The sequence below is a fragment of the Parus major genome, chromosome 7 (genome assembly GCF_001522545.3).
Source record: "Parus major isolate Abel chromosome 7, Parus_major1.1, whole genome shotgun sequence".
Taxonomy (NCBI): Eukaryota; Metazoa; Chordata; class Aves; order Passeriformes; family Paridae; genus Parus; species Parus major.
Genome location: NC_031776.1, coordinates 23299542 through 23321798, shown reverse-complemented (window position 1 = coordinate 23321798; position 22257 = coordinate 23299542). Strand labels below are relative to the sequence as shown.

The following is a 22257-nucleotide window of genomic DNA, read 5'->3' as shown; positions in this document are numbered from 1 at the left end:
CCCCGTGCCACCGGGCGGTAGCGCAGGGCCTGCTGGGCGCTGTAGTTCCTCGGCGGCGCTCCGGGCCGTGCCCGCCGGCGGTGAGCGGGCGGCGGAGCCCCCGGGGCGGACGGGGAACAGGGCCTGACCTCCGGGATCCCGGGGCCGGCGGATGGTGGCGGGGTGGCCCGAGGGACAGGGTGGGCCGGGACCTCGGAAGCGTTTGGGACGGTAGCCTGCCCGGCTCATGGGAGAGGAGGGGGCAGAGGGTGAACCTCACCGCCCGCAGGGAGGTGAGGAACGGAGAAGGCGGGCATCCCGCAGGACATGGGGCGGTGAGCGCATGGAGCGAGGGGGCTTGCTGGGAGATGTCAGGGGAGCCCGGTCCTCGCTTCTATTTGAAGGCCCCTGACCTGTGAGTGGAGGCTTCTCAGGAGGAGCTGGCTCTGTCCTGTGGGGTTCAGCATGTATGTATCTGCCACGCTTTATGAGATAAGCAGGAACTGAAGGTGAACAGGGAAAATGGGCATCGTCCCATCTTTCCTAATAGGTACCCAAAATAAGACATCCACCAAAGACTGTGCAGTGATGTTTGTAATCCTTTGCTTTGCATGTGCTTTTGTATGGCTGGCTCTGCAGTGCAGGGTGTCCCAGTGCTTTGCTATTTTATTAGTTCTGCTGGGAATTGCAGAGAAGAGTAGTCAGAACTATAGTGGAATAGAAGTTTTCTCCTTTTCCCATATGTTTTATCTATGCAGGGCTGGCATGCAAGGCATCATCAGTGTCTGTCACCATCTACTTGCTGATAATGGCTCAGCATTGGTGTGACAGCTTTGCTGTACTACTAGATTTGTGTAGGATCAGTTACAGTAGTACTCAATCACGAATAATACTAAGTTATCAATACAATAATAATTTTTTTGTTGTTTGGTTTTTTCTGTAGACTGGCCTCCCTTCCTCTAAAGAAGCAGGCGCCTCTGTGATTAATTACTAGTGTAGTTTTGACACAGATTTGTTGTTGGAGTTGTTGAAGATGTCAGCAGGCCTTACAGAGGAGCAAAAGAAAAGGATCGAAGAGAACCGCCGGCTAGCTTTGGCTAGGAGAGCGGAGAGGCTGGCAGCACAGAGAGCTGAGCATGTGGGCATCGCTGCACCTCCAGAGAAACAGCAGAGTCTGGGCGATCCGGGAAACTCCAAGGAAGAAAGCAATCATGTCGGGTTCAGCAGCCAGCACCGACAGAATCCAAACATGCCTGTGGAGCAGAAGAGCTGTCTCCAGAAAGGCTATAACCATTACACAGCAAACCAACAGATGGCTGGCTCACACAGAGAGCAGCAAAAGAGTTGTTCAGAGGACGCGGAACAAGCAAGTGGCCTTAAGCAGCTCCCTGCAATGATCCCGAATTCACTGAGTTATTCCCATAAACATTACTTGGATGCTGGTAGTCAGGAACATAGACAACACACTTTAATTAATCATGGAACATTCCAACAGCCCAAATGCTACCCAGCTTTCAAAAAGCCCACAGGACCACCTCATCCAAGATGCATTGATAACGGGCACCCTGACAGCAGTAAAGATTTACAAACTCAGAACAAACCTGCCATTAAATATGTTTCACCACCAAGCAGCACCGCCCTGAGTGATTCAGAAATGCTGATAAACATAAACACACCGACAGAAAGAACAGGGGGAGGTTCTGTCTCTCAGGCCAGTGTTAGGATGCAGAAGCTGACCAGCTCTGCTGGTGTGGGCTCTACCTTTGAAGCTGTCTCTCACAAGAAAGCAAATAATGTTACAAAAGGAAAATGTGTGAAATATGGGGAAGACCGATTCCAGGTTGAAATAGGGTATAATGCTGAACTTATTGCTGTGTTTAAGAGGGTACCAAGCAAAGCCTATGGTAAGAATTGTTTATTTGCTGTTATCTCTGTTTTAAATTGGGTTAAAGTTTTGGCATCTGCTGAAATTGTAGTTGCTACTTGCTCTTACCAGCGTACCTAATGCTGAGGTGGAATATGTGATATTAATGGGGGATTAAAGAAGTAAATACAGATTAAATTGGTTAGAAATTCTATACATAAATAGCTTGAGCTTGGATTTAGAAAAGAAGTCAGAGGCCTTGCTTTATGAGCAGTGCTCTGAGAAGTTTAGTGGAGGCAGCTGGTCTGAGTTTTTTGGCAGTGAAGGAAACAAAGTTATTCATAAACTGGGATGTGAAAATGGGTCACTTCAGCTATAGTTCAGAGTTATGAGCTGATTCTGTTTCCTGGGCTACAGAGAGCAGTGGAATCTCCCCCTTTTGTCTTTTTTCTGATCTTTTACCCCTACCTTTATTTATTATATTCTATTTTTGTTTTCCCTCGTGTTGCTGATCCCTCTGAATGGCTGTTGCATTCTTGTCTTAGTATTGATATTCCCCATGGCTTTTTCTGCTGTCATGTAGCTGTAAACTTGGGCATAACTGTTTTTCAGATGTGTGGCAAAAAGTTTGCATGAGTAGATTGAATACTTTTACGTTGCATGAGCATTTCACACCACCACTTTTTTTCTGCCCCAAATGATTCATATTCTGCCCTATTACTCTTGCCCTACTTTAGATCCTGCTATGAAAAAATGGAATTTCAGCATGGAAGATTACAGCAGTCTCTGTAAGTAAATGTTGAATGATAAAAAACAAGCTGAATCTTGACACCCCCTCCTTTCCCTGCTTTCCACAGTTATTGCTTAGCTTTGTTAGTGTCTTGAGTAATAAAAGTAGTGCTATTTAAAGATAATGCCCATCTTATAGGTATCTAGCTCACAACGTTTTTCTGATACTTTGTAGTTGATAAGAAATAATTTGATTTTTCATGTATTCTAAATACCAAGCACAGGTTACACTTTATCTACAACTAAATTTTTCAGCAACCAACAAGATCATAGGAAAATTAATTTGCTGTGCTGGCACTTGTTTTGAATTTGTTTTGAGAACTTAGTGTGTTCCTGTGGCTAATGCTTAATTTCTGGGTCCATTTATGTATTTTCTTTTTAAATAGCTCTTATATAAACACTTCACTTTTAATATTGTGTGTCAGAAGATGATAAAGGGTAGTTTTCCAGGCTTTTGAGTGAGACTGAAAATGAATTTGCCTTTCTTTTGGTATAACAAGGGCGGGTTTATCTTTTTTTTCCTCTCCTGTCACCTTATTCTGGAAAGATTGAGAGATTATAGAGGCAAACACTTCAGGTAGGCTTTTCAAAAGCACACTGTATTGAAGTGAGTGATAAATCACTATTGATTTCAGTGGAAACAGAATTAGGCCTGTGTTGAGCACTTTAAAAAACCACAGTTGAGTGCTGGCGTTTTAGCTTCCCATGTGGGTTGCCACACATTTATAATTTAAATGCTGTTGGGTTGCTTGAAGTGTATCAAGCATAGAAGAGAGCAGAGTCTCTGTACCAAGGAGCTTGCAAATGAAGAGAATGGTTTTTAGAAATCAGGCATTTTTCTTTAAAGCTATGAAATATATGAGTACACTGTGGAAATTCCTTTTTACAAGTGAAGACAGTATGTGACTGACATTGGCCTGTGAAACTGGGGAAAATAGCATGAGAAAAGAGAACTAAGTTAAAAGGGCCTTGAAAATGTAAAAGTGTCAAACAATTATTTTTAAAGTTCCTACTTGTAAGTTAATTTTCCTGAATAATGTGGTCTTGTATCACCTCTTTTATCTTTGTACTATAAATTAAACATGCAGTCAAGCCTAGAAAAAAATGTTGAAATAAAGGAGTAAAATACACTTTTTCCGCCCCCCCCCCCCTAATTTCTTTCAGTTTTAATTGTAGAGGTGACCTCTAACTACACAAAAATCAGTAGCATCTAAAATCTTTTGCTAGATGCATTGGGAGGAGAAGGTCTAAACTGGTGGTTTCCAATCTCTCTAATTTTAAAACTATTATCAGTGAGAACTCTTAAACTTTTTATTTGTAGTAGAATGCTTGTATTTATTCAGGAAGTCACTTAGTTTAAAATAAGGTTGGATGATACCCAAATAGTTTATTTATTAATTGATAAGGAAGACATTTTCTGAATTTCTTTCTCCATTTTCACATCTTGACCACTGAACCTAAAGTTTGTACCTTTTTGTTGTGTGTCAGTTTTCTGGGCTACTTAAAAAGAGGCAGAGTGGATCATGATGTGCAGCTCAGTGCTCAAAGGCCTGGATTCACCTGGGTTTATTCTAAACAGTTCCCACTCCCAGAGAGGTGAAGTTGCCTTCCACAAGTACTTGGAGGCAGAGTGTGCTTAATGGTCCCCTGCTTTTGAGTCTAATGGACTCTGGAGATGTGCATGAATCTTTGTGTTACTGTAATACCTGTGAGGTGGAGGCTTGAGGACAAACTTCATTACTTAGGTGCTGTAAAAAGTATAAGAAATCGTATTCCCATTCCTTAACCATCACAGTTCAGTTGTAATAATAAAGACAACACATGGGTATAAATTGGCAGAGAGACATGGGGATAAGTGGCATATTTATTACTGTGGATAGCTGTGTTCTTGGGCTAACATCTGTAAAATGCTGTGTCCCTCCTCTCTCCACGCCCTGGCATTGTGACAGAAGTGATTGCTGGTGATGGGTAAGACAGCAGTGCAGATGGCTGGGTGGAAGTGCAAGTCTAACTGTAAGACAAGGAATGAAGGGTAATGAACTTAACTTGTAACAAAAGAGATTTAGGAATTTGGACTAGATTCCTTCCTACAGCATTGTGAATACACAGCCTTCCTCCTAGATTTATTACCAATCAGACATTGACGTGAGGCAGGAGGCAGATATTTTTAAATCTTTCTCCTTTGCTGTTTACAGAAGCACCTTCCCATCTTTTCAGACACATGCTATTGATCACCATGGCCCTGTCCCTGTGATTTTCTGAGTGAAAGCACTGTATGGCTGTGTGCAATTTACTGCTAAATGTGCTTCTGCAGATTGCTTGTCCTGGCCTAGGGAGCCACATTTTAGGATTACTGACAGAGAGGGAGCTTAGTGCAATCACAATGCTGGACAGGCCCTTGTTCTCTTACTATCACATGTTCCCTTTGTCCCTGCTGTGTTCTCTGTGGAAAATCCCACCAACCTACTCCTCCAGGCCATTGCTTTCTCTATTCTTTGTCCCTATGAATGAAAGCAGGGAATCATCATTCCTTTTAAACTTGGGTGTGTTCTTTGTTATTAATTCTTTTCTATATCTCTATGCTTGTTTTTCTTCCTAGTGGAAGCAGCAAATAAACTTTCATCAGTGATTCTGTCACCACTGGACAGAGAAAATGTGGTTGGGTCAGCATCAGGCTCTCATTTTGTTGGCAGTGGGGTAGATATGAAATCCCTCTTGAAGATGTGTAAGAACTGGAAGAAACCCTCAGCCCTTGTCAAAGGGAAGTGTGTGCTTACTTCTCGCTTGCGATTTGAGGTCGATATTGGGTATTCTGCAGAAGTGATTGGAGTGTTCAAACAGATGGATTCCAGAAATTATGGTGAGTCTCCTGCTGTGCCTGCTTTCTAATAAGGACCTTGTTGGGGCTGCTCTTGCTTCAAAGAAGAGAGGTTGTGAGAGTACATCCCTCTGAACGAGCATAAGAGAATGTGCTTTGCTGAAGATTTTAAAAGATTGTGTGGTTCTGCTTTAGTGTTGTATTCGTGTCCAGCACTTTATCCCCTGGCAGAACATGTCCTCTTCTAGGCCTGTTAGCCAAGGTGGTATTTCAGATCTCAGCATTTACATTTACATTTACTGTAAATACTGTAAATGAGGTCGGTTGTGCTGATAATTTGCCAGCAGTATGGAGACCATGCAAAGTTTTCTCTTTATTTTCAAGTGCAGCTGGACATTCTCTTACTTCTGCTTTATTGTGGTGTATAGTGGCTGCAATTGCCTGAGCAGATTTAATTTACTGTGAGTTTTATCAATGTTTTCAGGGCAATTTTGTAGAGCACTTTTTATGCTGGCATTCAGATTTCAATGGTAAATACAATTTTTTTTTCCACTTGTACTTTGGCAAATGAGACACAGAGTGATGAGGTGACATGCACAGTGTCACAGAAGGTCAGTGACAGCATGGAGAAGAAATTCTGGAGCTCTAGTTCTTTGGGCAGGGCCCCACCTGGTTCACTGTGTCTTCACCGGACTCTGAATTCACTCTTTCCCTGGATGTTGTACACAGATGCTACCCAGGGATAAGCTTGCCAGATAGGTCTGGCATTGATGTTACATTTTGGATATTCATGAATTGATTCATTTCCTTCTGTAGCCTCCTAAGCACTTTGACTCTTGGGTATGGAGGCACAATTGAAAGTGAGTGTTTTACTGACTGAAGTCAGAGTTTGTTGGCTCACAGATAGAGACTTTGCATGTATTCTTCATCCCGTCTTGCAGTGAAGAGAGAGTGGTTGCCAAAATCCTTGAGCAGATGAGTTCGTTAGGAGAGCTGATCTTGGCTTGCTCTGGTGATACCAGCACTTCAGATGTTTGGTCATACTTCTAAATCTCCAAATGGTTTGCTTAACATGACAGCAAACAGATGAGAATTGATTTTGATCAAGGTAACAATTCTTTTAAAATGGTTCTGAAATGCAGAGGATATAGGTAGATAGACATGTTCTTATGGACAGATAATTCAGTCTTTTTTTTTTTTTTTTTTAAGAGACTTAAGACAGTGTTTGTTGTAACTATTGCAGATATGAATACCAGAAAGTGGAATTTCCTCCTGGAGGATTACCCCAAACTAAGTGAGTAGCTGTGTTTCTCCAGTGAGGGAGAACTTCCTGTGCATCAGTTTCTGTCTATTGACTTTTGCCTACGTGCCTCTGTGTAATGCTGCTGAAACTGTGACTTACTGAACTGAAATGTAGAACTGTGTTTTGGTGTGTTGTTTTGGTTTTTTTTTTAATACATGGAACTTTGCAGAATAATCCAATCTCTGCAGCATGCTTCTAGCACATCTGCTTCTCAGGTTTTTATGTTTAGTTAAGCTTATAGAGTGCTTTGAGATGAATAGCATTACACAAGTCCTAAGTATTATAGCTATTATTTATCATCCCAGTCATCCTGTGTTTGCTTTGGTGCTCATGTGAGTGTTTGTGGCTGTGGAATTTGGTTGGGGTAAGTTTCAGGAGGATAATAAGGCAGCTGCTCCATGCACATCCTTAGGAAGTGTGTGTTTCAGAGCTGAAATGCTGTTTCTCAGAGCAATTTTTCTCCAGCATGGGCTCCTGCTTCCATGGGATACCAGAGTATGTTTAATAATTGAGTAAGTGCATGCTTCTATGATGCATGTGTTAATAACATTAGTAATGGTTGTAGGGCTGAAAGCCATGTGGTGGGGCTATGTAGGAAGGCTGGGTCTTGAAAACGAGTGTGTCTTGGAGGAGACTGTTAGGAAACTGCAGGGTTGGAATGTTGACACTGCTGGTTTTGGTGAGTGCTTGATAATCGCTCACAATTTGGTCAAAAGGCCTCTTGTACATGCCAAGGGCCTGATCCTGTAGCTTGTGCCAGGCAGAGCAGACACGTCACCTCCTAGTCTGTCACAGGCTCGGTCACGCTGGCTGGCAGTTGTACACATTACATGAGGTATTCAGAATCCCAAAGATTTGAGGAAAGGAAAAAAGAAATCCATGAATCTTGCAGAGTGTAATTTGTGAGGGCATTTGAGGATTCCAGCACGTGCCTTTTAGAGGAACAGCATTTGCTTTGTTGCCTGTTCATTTGCCAACATCAAAATTAAAAAAAAAAGATAATTTAGAAAGGCTGGTTGCCATTTCCAGCAGAGAGATCTGTTAGCTGGGAACTGTTTGTAGAGGTTAATGTCTCTTTTCCTAGTTGCTCAGTCATCTTTATATAAAGGTCACTTCACTAAAAACTGTCTCTTGGATGAATCATGCTGGTGGCAGATATATCTTAATCACTCTCCCAGCTCATGTACAGAACAATAGCAACAGAATTATCAGTGAGCAAATTGTAGCAATTATGCTAACACATAGCTCGGTCTCTGAGTGTAATAACAAGCTTGTGCTGTTCTTTGGGTGGAGAGAGTTCCTGCTATTGAAGAAGAATAAATTAAACTGGAGAGTTTTAAAAGTTTGGTCATTGCCCAACCACAAATGGAAATCTTTTCATATGTATATTTCTTGGAATTGCTTTCTCCCTTTATATGGCAGGGGTCCATCCTGCTGTTTTCCTCTCAGAGACAACTGAAACAAAAATACCTAATTGAATTCTGGTGCATTTACTGCTGGTTTAGTGAGTTCTTATTTTAGTTGTTTTTCCAAGCAAATTTTTTTTGTCTTCTGGACTTTATATACAAACCAGCTACTAAAGAAAAAAGAAGTTGCTTCCTGCAATAAAAATCTGTGCACCTGCATTTGTGTTCCTACTGTAGAGGTGTCGTTGATTTCACAGTCACTGGACAAAAATTATTAAATAAGTTTTCCTCGTCATAGCTCTCTGTGTTTAAAACCAATGTTTATTTTCTTAGAAATTAACTGTTGGGTTAAAAAGAAACACTTACTTTTGAGGGGATGGGATAGAGAGGCTGCTGGAGGGCACTAAAATAACATTGTCCAGGAGGAAAATTGGCTAGATGCCGTTATTGTTATGGTGAATGAGTTGAAAAGATGAAGGCTCCAAGGTCTTGGCATAATGGATGCTGGGGATCCCTTTAGTTCAACTGTGAAGTTAAAGTTGTGAGGCTTCATGGATGCAGGAGCAGTATTGAGGAACTGAAGGAGCTGCCTGTGAGCTGGTTCTGTCCTGTAAGCTGCTTCTGTCCAGGAGAACAGCAGTGGCCACCAGCTGAGCAGGGAGGTGCTGTTGGTCCTGAAGGATAGCTGTCAGAGTGCTGCTGCTAGTGGTACAAGAGGTGTTTCTCTGAGTCTTGAGGTGCTTCCTGTTTTCGTAGCCAATGTGGTAAACTGGAGGCAGAACCCAACTGTGTGAATGCAGGAAACAGGAGGAGAAGAGAGTTTTCAAAACTGAAGACGAAATATGTTCTGTAGGTAACTGTCCTGGGTCACTTGTGATGGCTTTGGTACACTGGAAACCTTAGAGGTACAGAATCCCAGGGTCAAGATGCCCCTGCTTTTTAGGCTTCAGGAGCAGTTTTGTTCAAATCTGTACTTTCATTTCTGAGTAAAGTGTGCCCTAAGCTGCCCTCAGTATGAATAATCCAGCTCCAGCTGTATTAGTAGCAATCATCTCTGAATGATGGCATCAGAGTTTCAGTTTTTTTATAACCAAGTCTAAGGGGAGGAGATGTGAATCATCATGTGGTTCTGAAATAGACTTTAGGGAAGAGGCCAGGCTAACACCTGTGCATGGTGCCATGATTTCTGTGAACTGTTTCAGGATAGGAAATAATATTTTTGCTGAGGTTGAGGGTTGTGTCCTGAGATGCATAATGGAAGTTGTGTGTGCTGTCCCTTCAGATAATAAACTGCTCTGTTCTTTGCAGTGAAAGTGTTACTGAGCCTCGTATCTGTAGAAGTGGAGCCACTGCCTGAAGCAGTAGTTAAGACCTTTGCTGCTCAACTCCAGAGATCTCCATCACAGACAGACATTCCTGATGCTGACCTTTCAGTAGTGGACTCCAAAATTGTGACAAGCCTCATGCCCTTTCAGCGGGAAGGTGTGAAGTATGTCCTTTTCGCATGCTGTTAAGCGCTGGTCCTTGTCTAGAATTGTGTAGTTTATATTGGTGCCCAGGTTGCCTTCTTGTCCATGGAGGGTTCTGCATTTCTCTAGAGTCTGGGTCTATTATACTCTGTATCTTTGGGCTTTTGACTGTTTGGTATAGTATGGTTTGTTTGGGATTTTTTTTTAAATTTTTATTATTTTTTGAGTGACACATCTGTTTTATTTCTAGATAAAATTCATCATGAGTCAGGTGGAAAGTAGTATTTTGTTAGTCTAAAAAATTGTTCAAATGATACATCTCTTCTTCTTATGATTCAGTATGTACATAATTGTCATATGATTTTTATTTTGTAAGGTAATTGGTTTTTTCCCCAAGTGCATCTCTTCTGTTGTTGTTGTTGTTTTTTGAATATTAAATACGCATGGGAAGGGACCAGGAAATGAAACCCAAGCCTTAAAAGATTTAAAATTACTAATTATATGTACAGATAAAAACTTTAATGTTGCTGTTTCCATCATATATGATCATTAGTTGTTTATTTCAATATGCAGTCCAGGACAGTCTGTACTTAATGGTCTTAAATTGCTGTTGTTTTTAGTAATAATTTCTTAGCTCAGCCAGAATGAACTGTAGAACACAATATGAGTAATATCATGGAAAGAACGTGCTTTAAATAATTGTGAGGTCTTGACACTACTTCTCATATGAAATCAAAATCTCTAAGGACTAGGATGAACCACTCTGTTCAGAAGCTTCCAAGCTTTGAGAGATTTGTGCGAGTTGCTCCCTTGTATGAAGACTAAGGGAGAAAATCCAGGTTTACTGAAGAACCCAGATCACTTCCAGGTGATCCACATTAGAGGCTCAGTTATGACTTGTGCCCATCTTGGTTGCCAGATAGTAACTCATTTCTTGACTTCTCTTTCCCTCTCTATTTTCCCCAGTTTTGCAATTTCCAGAGATGGACGTTTGCTCCTCGCAGATGACATGGGCCTGGGCAAGACCATCCAGGCCATCTGCATTGCTGCCTATTACCAGCAGGAATGGCCCTTGCTGGTGGTCACTCCTTCTTCCGTGAGGTTTACATGGGCAGAGGTACTGTGAGCTTGGGCATGTGCACGGGGTGGGTAAAGAGCCTGTGTGATGGTTAGACTGTACTGTGCTTTGCAAAAGTTAAACTTCTAAGTGTATTAAGGCAAAGAAGCAAAAAATTGCACTGATTAGAAGCTTGATAGTGGGAAATTGCTTGGCACTAACTGTATGATATATGCCTAATTATTTCTTTTATTGGCTGATTTTCTTTTTGTAGTCCAGCTGATTTCTTGGGAAGAGGAACAACTAGACAAAGTGTGTGTCCTCTGACCCTCTTGTTAACTCCGTTCCAGCAAGTTAGTTGGCTCCAAGGGAGCATTTTACTCATCAGTGTCAAAGATAATAGTTACATTCAAGCAATTGTCTTGTATTGGAGCCCATCATAGCAGTATTTGCCAGTTCCTTGGCTGGAATGGGGGTCCAGGTGATGGGATTCTCCACTCTGTTCAAAAGGCTCCATTATGATCATCATTAAGTGTCTGTCATAATATGTCTTTTAACCTGTGCAGTGTGTGCTGCAGCCTCTTCTGAGTCCTTTATTAATGTAGGTCAAAGCCCAAGAAAGTTTGTGTGGTTGAGAAATGTGTCTTGAAATAAATCACTGCCATAGTTTGTACACTGAGGCTGTTGGGTTGCCATAGGCTAGTGAAGTTTTCACTGTGGGAGAAAAAGGTGAGTCAGAGCTTTTAGGTCAGTAATTTTTTTCCACAGAAGGAGGAGGTGGGAGTTTAGCTTTTCCTAGAATATGGCATTGATGAAAAAAGTATTGATTAGGATTTGCTGGTTTTGTGCTATAACCAGGTTGTTAGAGCATCTTGGTCTGGGTTTTAATGTCCAGTAGTGCAACAAAATGCAGGGTGAGAAGAAAATAAAGTTGTTTACTGAAAAAGGGAGTGATGCTCATCATACTTGAAATCTCAAGGTCTATAAACCTGTGGGAAAACACCTAACCTGATATTGGACAACTGCAAATAAACCTTTTGCAAATAAACATTCTGCTTCAGGAGTTTTAAGAAATATGAGGCATTTTTGTCTGGTTTTTCTTTGGTTGTTTTATTTTTTTTCTTCATTTGAGTGATTGATTTCTTCCCTCTCCTACTCCCAGCTGCCCAGGAGGCTCCTGTGGGAGATGTTTTGTTAGGACATTTGCTTTAGAGATCTGGTTAATTTTTGAGTATGTGGTAGATGCAGATGTAAGAAAAATGTGTTTCAGAAATTCAGATGGTGAATTTTATTAGTATGTAATCTACTCAGTTTATTCTTGTACAGATGTGTTTTACTGTAATGATAGAAGCTTTTGTTGTGTCTATGGAACCAAACTGGCAGAAATTTTCTTCATTTGGTTACATTTCTGTAGGGACCAGATCCTGATGGGCCCAGGCAGTTTTTTGCAGAGCAACATCAGCAGAACTCAAATGTTGCAGAGAGCTTGGTGTCACTGGGGACAGAATTACAAGGGAAATGGTGGGTGGTCTGGCTAACAGATGGGTCTGGGGGAGGATATCTTGCTCTGGTGTGTGGAGCATTTCAAGAGGTTGATTGAATGACAATTACCACATGAATTTCAGCTGCTGTCATAGAGCAGCTGGTGTGTTGTCAACTTGATCTTTTCATTTTGTTTTGTTTTTTTGGTTTTGGGTTTTTTTGGTGGACTTTTTAAGAAGAGGAGGTAGAGTTTTGTTCATCTGCATGTGTTGTACTTCACCATAAACATTGCTATAGATGATAGATGTTTACTGCTTAGAAGTCTGTGTTTCACAACCTTAGTTTCCTGTTGAGTGGGAAAACTAAATTTTCCTGTAAGCAGTGGTCACAGTATTCTCTGGCTCTGAGCATATCAGGTACCTTTCTCAGGAGGTTATGTACATTTCCACTAAAGATCAGGGTTTTGTTTGTTGTTTTGGAGTATTACTGGGGTTGGTTTTGTTTTGTTTGTCTGTTGGGTTGCTTTTTTTTTTTTTTCCAGTAAGAAGGAATAGGGTTTGAGCTTTCCTTGCTGTGTAAAGTAGATGTTGCCTTGTAGGCTGGGTTCTCTTCTTGATGTTCCCATTACTAGGGAGGTTGCCATGGGAAGGCTGCTTACCCTTACTGTACTCTGAAGTGATGTCTAATGGTGGATGGGGTGGGTCCATGTTCTAAGTATTCATGAGGAAGTTCTGTGTGGTGCTTTGGGATCTTGACAAAGAAGATAAGCACTAGAATGCAATTAATTTCTTTCCTCTTCCTCCAGGCATTTCACAGATGGCTTCCATCCTTGAGTCCAGGAAGCACCAATGTCATAGTGAGTGGGAAAGACAACCTAACAGGAAGCTTGATCAACATCATCAGTTTTGATCTCCTCAGCAGGATGGACAAGCAACTTAAGAGCACATTCCAAGTAGTTATTGTTGTAAGTGGTGAATGAAATTTTTCAAGTTAATTCTGTGCTGCAAATGGGATAGCCTTTGTACAGCAAGGAAATGCGAACTGGGCCTTATTTAGGAATGAACGAATCTTGTAATTGTGTCTTCAATAGTACAAGCATGGGGTTTCTCTGAAATCTTTTGAAATAACTAGTAGAGTTTAATTCCTTTGGGATTCCTAAGGCTGTGTTTTCACTTTCACTGGTTATGGTGCCTCTCTGATTTCATTGTGCTTGGTCATGTCCTCTGCTGGAGAGAAAAGTGTTTAATGTGGTGTGTCAATACAGTAGTCTTGGAATTGTATCTTCTTAAGTCTTGGACTTCAGGGTGGTGTTAGTGTTTATCCAGTAAACAATATAACCTTTCAACATTAAGCATGTGGGTAAAGCATCAAGAAAATCTCTCTTAGCTTGTGTTCCACTGACAATCTGCATTAAGCCTCCTTTGATCACTTGTATAGTTTCTTTTGTAAATTACTTCAAGTTCCAGTTTTTATCTTGTTACAGAGCCACAGTAAATGACATTTTTCTGGATTTCAGTTACTAAAAATTCAAAACATCTAGTGTTTCAAATCCAGCTTGGATCAATAGAGAGCAAAAGTGTCTATGTAGCTTACTATGAGTATTTGGTGTTCTCAGTCTAGTTTTCAGCACACATATACACCTGCTCAAAGATCATGGCAATTGGAACATAATCTTTTTGTTTCTCAGCATCAGATGGAATGCAGCAATAAATGGAGTTCTTTGGAGACCAAGCTACTCACTTTTTAATTTTTATATTTTTTCTCCTACACACACTCTGAGTAAACATTCTGTCAAGGTGGAAATGCAGATTATTAATTTTGTAGACCCAGAACTTTGCCTTGGAACTTTTAACCAGCACTGAACTGGTGGATGTTCTTTTTGTGTGTTTGTATGTTTAAATTTGGACCCTTTGTAGGTTTTTACAGATGAGAGTAGTCCTACTGCTTGCTGAGCTTTCCTGCTTTTTCTTCCATTCTTCTTCTGGTGGCTGGGGAAATTAATGTAGCTTATTTGTTATTTAGGAGGGAGAAGGCTGTGCCTGAGAGGCTAAGCAGTTGCATTGTCTTTGCATGCTTGTTTGTGCCCACGTGGAAAGATGAGAATATACCCTTGGAGGGTGCTGACTGCTTTTTGTGCCTTAAGTTCTGCCTTACTATAGCAGTAGAAGTGAAGCCCATTTGAGGGTGATGTCTGAAGTAGGAGACTATTACCCACCTGGTGAGCCCTATCAGCAGAACAGTTGGATCTTAATTAGATTTCTTTTTGCCTTACTATTTGTATTAACCCCTTATTAAGGGAACTGGCACTATATAGGCCTCCTATGTTTGCTGCATTTAAAAGAAACATAGGGGCAAATGAGTGTCAGTTATGAAATATTCCTCTTTCTCCTTTCTCTTCAGCTCTCTCTGCTCAATGTTTTTTGGTATTCATTTATGATTCATGCCTTCAAGGTCTGATTTTTGTTCTGTTTGCTTGCAGCTGCAGGTTTGAGTACAGGAAGCCTGCTACTCTGAATCCTGTTTTTTTGTTTAGAATTTGATGTGACTATCCCAATGCCTGAAATATCCTGAATGAAAGGCCTGTAATACTAGATAGCTGAGAATACTGGAAATTTGTTCTGTAACCTGCATTTGGACTATGGATCTGAACTGACTTTGCTTTCATGCATTTTTGTTTCAGGATGAATCTCATTTCCTGAAGAACACAAAAACTGCACGGTGCCAAGCTGCCATGCCTCTACTTAAGGTGTGTAATGCTGGGTGCCAAAGCTCTGATTGCTAACGTCAGGCTCCTGGGGCAGTGTGCTCCACTTACCAGGCTTAGGAGCCAGCAGCTGAATTCTTTTGGTGTGCAAGGGAAAATCCAGGTAATAATGTAGATCCAAGACTGAAATTTGGCTTTACCACTTGTTTCCATACAGATATTACATGGCAAAACTGAACAAAACAACTTCAAAAGCTCCCTTGATCTAATTGTGGTTCTGCCACTGATGAGTTCTGTGGTGACAGAAAAGGGAAAAGGGAATGTCAGAACTTACTGAATGTATTCAGGGAGAGTAGAAAGAGTATAGTGGTGTCAAAATGGTTTGTTGAATGAAAATAATCATTATGAGTTACTTCTCAGCACACAAATTGCTGCTGCATGTCAGAATGGCATTGCCTAGGGCCCTGCCCTGGTTTTAGGGTTCTAGAATGTTACTGCAGGCTTCCAATGGATTTTTGTGGCTGGGGCTTAGGAGATTTCCTGCTGGTCACATGTACAGAATTAATGGGAAATGGTGGAATGTGAGGTTAGTGGGTCCATAGAAGGGAGTCAGTAGTCAATTATAAGATACATAAGGAGAAATGTAAATTCTAATGTTTGCCTGTTGTCCTGGGATCAAAGAATCACCCTGATAGCCTCTAACAGATACAGATGAAAGTTATGGGTAGTTTCTAGACACTGCAGGGCCTGTACATTAGAAGAAGATAAATGCAGTTCCTCTTCAGCAGTTAATCAGCAGCATGTATGAAGAGAAGATTTGATCTGTGATGGCTTTATAGCAACCAGCTTTAATATGCAAGATTCTTAATGGCATGCTGAAGATGGTTGTCCTTGAATAACTTGGTTGTTCTCCTTAAAAGCCTGACTCTTGTCTTCTCATGGCTTTCAAATCACTTCAGGCTTTTAATGTTTGGAAACTTAAGTAGGAGGTCCAATTTTGTGAGCAGTTTGAAATACAGTAATTAGGGTGTATGTCTGAAAAATCGTGGAAAATAACAAATTCGCCCTCGTTTTGAGCAAAATGCTCAAAAAGCAGCCTCATCTTTTGCTACTTGAAGCTTTGTAAGGATCAGCTTGTCAAAATTATTTGTAGGCTGCATGATATGAGAGTGAAAGATGGTAGCTGTTAGGCAGAGGTTAATTGCCTGTATGCACTTGCTGAGAATTTACAGTTTTATGCTGTCACATCACTGGTCTTAAAGAATTGAGAGCTGATGCTTCTGAAACTGAATTTCAGTCTTCTGAAAGCATTAAGAGTTTTATGTTCATATAGTGCATTATCTCACCTGCAATGAGCATGCAGTACCAGATATTTTGTGTTAGATGTTCAGGTAAATTCTGTTTGCCAGGTTGCTGACTAAAATTTCTGGAGTATTTGCTGTAATAGCCATTTTTCTTCTCTCCTTGCTTTCCAACATTTTGCTTTAAAACTATCCTCTTTGGCAGCTGTGTCTTCACCTCGTAGTGAGTGATGCTGTGGTCACTACAGGCACAACACATCACACCAATGTTTTTGTATTTGAAAGAACTACCAAAATATGAGGAGCTTTCATGACTTGAATACTGACTTTAGCAACTATACTATGTGATACTTATATTAAGTATATATAGCCAGTGGGGTAGAAATGGGAGTATTTTCATTATTTTACATTATACCTTGATATTACTGAATGAGAGGTGTGGCTAACATGCTGCTGAGGATAATACTCTTGTTCTTACCTTCTCTATGTTAAAAGGATTTGAGCAGTAGTAGGGGTCTTAGAAAAGACCAGAAAAAGGTGTAAGTGTAGGCAAATCCTTGAGAGGTAAACTGCTTCTAGTACTTCAGTCCCTACCTTAAGGTCAGAGTGTGCAGCTGTGCCAGTGCTGTAACCAGAGCCCCTGGAGCTAACTCATGCCTGCTTGTCTACCTTCTAAGCATTGCCACTTCTATTTGTTAGCGTAATACTACTATAAAGCATCTGAAATTGCAGGTATTTCCTATGAGGATCTCAACGTCCTAAAGCATAAAAGCTTGAACTGACTTTTAGGGACAGAAAAAAAGAAATCTCTTAAGAAATGTGATCCTTAGTCCTTACATGCTAGAAAGATTTATGAGTCCATAATGACACTGAACAGATCTAAGTTAAAATGTTCTGGAGGCAGAAATGTTTGTCATTTCTATCCATACTTAATTAATTCTTTTTATCTTGATAGAATCTGCTCTTTTGACTTCTCCATTTGAATAATAAATAAAATACGTAAGTTGTTTCAAGCGTTTATACAGAACTGCAAAATAATTGCATTAAATTAAAACATTGATAATAAAGATTACATGTCTTGGGTATTAGTTTCTAATTTGTCTTATTAGATAGCCAAACTGAATCCCCACCTCTCAAATCTTTAGCTCATGGTTACAGCATTTAAAGTATTATTTTAGTTTTAATATCTCATATTGACTGGTTTTCAAAATGAAATGGTGTTTTCAGCCACTCAGTCATAATTTATCTTTTCCTGCTCTCTTGTATAAATTGCAGAGCAAGCGTGGTATGGAATTGTCAAGCAAAACCAGGTATTAAACATGCCTTTTAAGTTTTCCAGTTGGGGATTTTGAGACTTTTTTTTAGTATTAACAAAAGCTGCAAATTTTGTGTGTGCAGCACCCAGTATCTTTTCTGACATACTTAGCTGCTACCCTCACAGAGATTTAGAAAAGTTTTACTTGAGACAGAGACAGAGGAAGAAATTTTATAATGGCTGGATGTATGCAGTGCCTGTGCTTGCTGCTTCATGGCTTGCCCCAGCTTGTCATTAGTTTAGAATAAATACATAGACATGCAAAATTTACTGTTAGTGGACAGAACTTTGAGGGAAACTTAAAATTGCATGAACAGTGAGATAGGGTGAACTAGCAGCAGCAAGATGTTTAGGCCATATTTCTTATTGTGGATATGGACACTTGTGGGTGTGCAGAGTTGTAAATGGGGGAGAATGCTCTATCTGCCTGTGTGAAAGGAGGTGGTAGAGTTTGCACACAGTCTGTGTGCATCCCTGCACAATTATGGAGAAGGATGGATTGAAAGCTGTAGTAGAAAACAGTCCTTTGATGTGTGGTCATGTGGCAAAAATGTTGCTTTCAAAGTCAGCCAGCTTTCACACCAGCAGGTCTGTGCTGGCAGCTGCTTGGGATTTGTCCCCAGCTGCAGCACCTCTCACGGTACTCAGGGGCTAGAGGTTGCTGTGTTCAAAGTGGTCTTTGTGTCTTGTTTCCATGCACATCAAAGTGAGAATAGTTTCATACTGTTGGGCTGTGGTTGAGTCACTAAAAGGCCTGGTTAGGCCTGGCACGTCCTTCCCCCTAATTCAAAGCTGTGTCAATTGGTAACAGGACCTACTTGTCATCTTGCTGTTTTCTGTAGTCACATGTTTGGGACTGAGTTCTCCTAGGCATACTGACAATACTGGTTGTTCCCTTTACCTCTGCCCTGCATCTGCTTCCCTCAGAGGCAGAAAGTCTCAATAGTATTACACTTCTTGTAAGCATTTTGTTTTTTCTTTCTAAGATGAGACAGGCTGAGAGACATAAACATAGGAGAGGGAGTATACATACTACCAAATCCTTAAACCAGCAGAGCCTCAGGGATATGGTTGGCGAAGAAACAAACAAAACAGATGTTTTTCACTCATCTGTGGGATCTCTTGGGGACCAGAGTGGAAAGGATTCTACTTATTTTGACCAGCCAAGGTGCTGCATGGTCTTTATTGCCTGGAATACTGCATGCAATTGCATGGAATACGGCAAGATATGGAAACTAGGGAAGGTCCCAATGGAAAATGGATGAGTTTTTTGGAAGCATGACAGTAACTAGTGAAGAATTGCATTGGAAACTGAGAAATAAAACATCCTCTCTAATCAAAAATTCCAGTGGCATTAAATGTTCTTATAATCTTTGTGGTCTCTATGAGCATTGCTCTCCAACACGTGGATAATGTTACTAATTTGATTGTTCCCACTGAGCTGCTGTTCCAGTTAATAGTCTGATGCACATCCTGATGTTTGCAGGGTTAAAGGTCTTTAGTTTTGTTATGGGAGTCCAAATACACTGTGTGGCTGGAATCAAAACCTTTTATGTTTGTTGCCATAGAGCAGCTTAAAAATAGTGGAGAGAAACAGGTCCATGCTGAAGGTAGAAGGTGAGAACACAAAAATTTCCATTTCTGTCAGGAAATAAACAGCAGCTGTCTTTAGGTGTTTCAAATCTCATGGATTAGATAAATAAACCTTTCCTTATTGTCACCTGCTGAGAGAAGGAATTTTGTCTTGAAACTGAAGAAGCTGTGGGCCCTCAGGGCTCCATCTTCAGATCTGCTCTTACCTTCCATTATTTTTTCCTTTTTGTAATAGGAAAGCAGTTTAATTTGCTTCAGTCATAGCTTATCACTGCTGTTTGACACACATTGTCTGTCTAGATGTCGGTTAACAATAGGGAAAAGTATTTATATTTTTTGGAATAATTACTGTAGGATCGTCTTATGAAATACAGAGCCTGATCTCTTGCCCAAGTAGAGAAACAGACTCCTCAAAGCAGCTGCTACTCTTCCCCTTTATCACATCTTCTGTTTCATGAGGTGATTATTTTATTATGGTCCTTTTCAGATTTTTCATTTTGCAGGATAAGCTATTCTTAAGCTAAGCAGTTTAAAATGACACAGTAAGCAAAAACTGGGGACATGAGTAAATGTACAGCCAGAACCAGCCACGCTTATTTAAAAAAGTATGTCAGTCTGATAGCATATGGCAGAGCTCCTGCTGTGAAATTCACTTAACACAGAGAGAGTCATTGTATGTTAATGAGGCTCTTTGCGTGTTCAATTATTTGTCTGTCACATAACCCCTCTGCCTTGACTACTCCCCTTTGAATTGTTGGTTGCTGGGTCTTGACCTTAAAATAAGTGCCATCATTTCATAAATTATTCTTTGACTTTCAAAAGTGACTTTTGTAAATGTTTTCCCAGCTGTGGAATTACTTCTTGCTGGTGTATTGTGTAATGCTACAAAGCCACATTTGTCTTAGGCTACTTAGTAAGTGAGAACTGCAGACCAGCTCTCCACCAGTTCTGTGAACTTCATGCCTAAATGCAACTGAGCAGCTAATGTTAGTTCATCTATGTGGAAATACGTATCAATTGATTATAAGATCTATTTTTTTCTAGGAAGTCCTTTCTGGCCCCTGCAATCTTATTTTCTGTGGTGTTGTTCCATATTATTGTTACAGACCTTTGAAGAAAGAGGCTACGTGCTCACTCTTGGCAGCACAGAAGGTTCAGCAGGAAACAAGAATTAAGCAGTGATCAGCAGAGACTTCTCTGCAGGAGCAAATCTTCATTGGCATCTATTCAAAATGAGTTGCCACTAGAAAAAGAAATGGGAATCAAAGCCATTTCTTTCATCCAGAATTTAAGTCAGCCTTCACCACTTGGAAATTTGTTGTCCTAGTTTTTTTTTTTTCCTCTTCTCTTCTTTCTTGAGCTCCATCTGTCACAGGTTTTAAAACTGAAAGGGACCTTTGGGATAATGAGTTAGACCACCTATGTTCTATGCAATTTTCTGGAATTAATTTCTGAAGTTTTTCACCGCTCTTGTAGTGTTAGTATCTTTTGAGGTTTGGTTGTTGTTGTTTTTACTGGTGGTTTTTTGTTTGTTTTTTTTACTTTTCAGTTTGCTTTAAATGGTTAATTAGAACACATGTCACAGCCCTTGGTTAGAGTGGTTGAATATCCTGTGTGTTCAGAAATAAGTTGCACACAGCAAAGCAGCAGCTGGACAAGATTAGAATTCAAATAACCTGTAACTTCATCATCCTCTTTTTTGACACCTATTTAGGGATTGGGGAAGGAGCCTGAATAATTGTTTTGACTACTGGGGAATTAGTGTTCCAAGCTCATCTTGTACAGCTCCTGGAGAACACTCTCTGAGAAGCGAGAGCCTTGAGAATGGCATAAAGCCTTTCAACACAGTTTGGTTTATGTTGCATTTATTATGTCCCTAGTCTGTTTTGAGTGTGTTCTTGCTTTAGCTTGATCCAGAGCTTTCTTATATGAGATGTCTGTCATCCCATGCCTTCATGTTTCCCTTTTTCTGGCAGTTGCCTTCTGTTGGTCCATGAGGAACAAGTTTAATTTGGAGGTTTCTTGCACTTGTGGGATTTGCTTGTCTTGCTTTTCAGCAGATTTCTCAGGGTAGTATCAGCTTCCTCCTCAAAGGTTTCTGCTAGGTGTCAGATATTGTCTATGTTCTGTTCAGTTGTCCTCTAGTGTTAGGTTAATTTTAAAAAGTGACCTACTTTCTATTTGATCACTGTTTCCTCGTGGGATCTGGTATCTCTGGTCTCTGTGACTCCTTCCTTCCTCTTTTGGGTAGCATCAGCACCTCTGTCTTGTGCAAACTCTGACCTTCTGACATGCTCAAAGGTTTGACTTCTCCTCTTACTTAGTTCAGTAACTATTCTGCTTTTTAAAATGTTCATGGGAGTTGTCTGATCCTGGTGGTGATCACATTTCCCTCTGATCTGTTTAATAGGGATTATTGGAGAAGGCAAGTCCCTCCTTGATCACAACCTATATATAAATAACCGATAGAATCTTGAAATTAATTTCCGGAACTCTTTTTCACCAGTTTTGGTTGGTAAGTGGATGAAACAGCTGAATAGATCTGGGTGACTTGTTGATCTCAGTGAAATGATAAAAGAATTTCATTTTCTTTTTCATTTAAATGTGAATGAGCTGTTGGTACAGATGTCACTCAACGATCTCTCTGTTATTTTAATGAACCTGCATTAAACCATGTAGGAAATTGCAAGGCACGTGTAACTTAACTACAGTATGTGAATTTACAGCAGTAGAAATTCATAGCTTTTATCTAATAATAGAATTAGGTAATAGTGGTGGTATGAAGTGGAAACTTCAATGTCTATAATGTAATTTTTTCCCCTACTTCTTGGGAGCACCTGCTTTAGATCCAGGTTTTCTGTCCTCTTCCTGTCTCCCCTACAACACATTTTACAATCTTCTTACATGATTTGTATTTATTCTCTCATGTTTTAGCATCCAGCCAGCTGTGCCTACACTCACCATTGGCTGTCATATCTTCTAGCTCTGCTTCATAGAGCTTATTTTTTTCTCCTTGCTGGTATAATTTTAAGAAAAAATGAACCAAGAAGTAAGAAAATAATCCTTCTTCTTTATATCTCTTCTGCTTTTGTGAGAAAGACAGTCTGCTTGTGGCTTGCTGTGGCAGGTTTATTATGAGAATTTATTTTGGAGGTGGGGATGTACTTGTGAGGGTGT

At 40.4% G+C, this 22257-nt stretch overlaps 1 protein-coding gene across 7 annotated transcripts in view; it reads left to right on the top strand.

The window, feature by feature from the left end:
• The window catches only part of SMARCAL1 (SWI/SNF related, matrix associated, actin dependent regulator of chromatin, subfamily a like 1), a 35808-nt gene continuing 13551 nt past the window's right edge, over positions 1–22257 (top strand). The window contains exons 1-9 of one of the 7 annotated variants that reach the window (XM_015635258.2): positions 1–80; positions 923–1883; positions 2581–2631; positions 5232–5492; positions 6694–6744; positions 9468–9648; positions 10595–10745; positions 12973–13131; positions 14848–14913. In XM_015635258.2, the coding sequence (XP_015490744.1) occupies positions 1013–1883; positions 2581–2631; positions 5232–5492; positions 6694–6744; positions 9468–9648; positions 10595–10745; positions 12973–13131; positions 14848–14913 (1791 nt within the window). In that variant the 5' untranslated portion in view covers positions 1–80; positions 923–1012. Of the gene's footprint in view, positions 81–103; positions 273–300; positions 447–922; positions 1884–2580; positions 2632–5231; positions 5493–6693; positions 6745–9467; positions 9649–10594; positions 10746–12972; positions 13132–14847; positions 14914–22257 lie in introns of those variants that run through there. The other 6 variants (XM_019007556.2, XM_015635261.3, XM_015635262.3 and 3 more) reach the window with 6 other exon arrangements.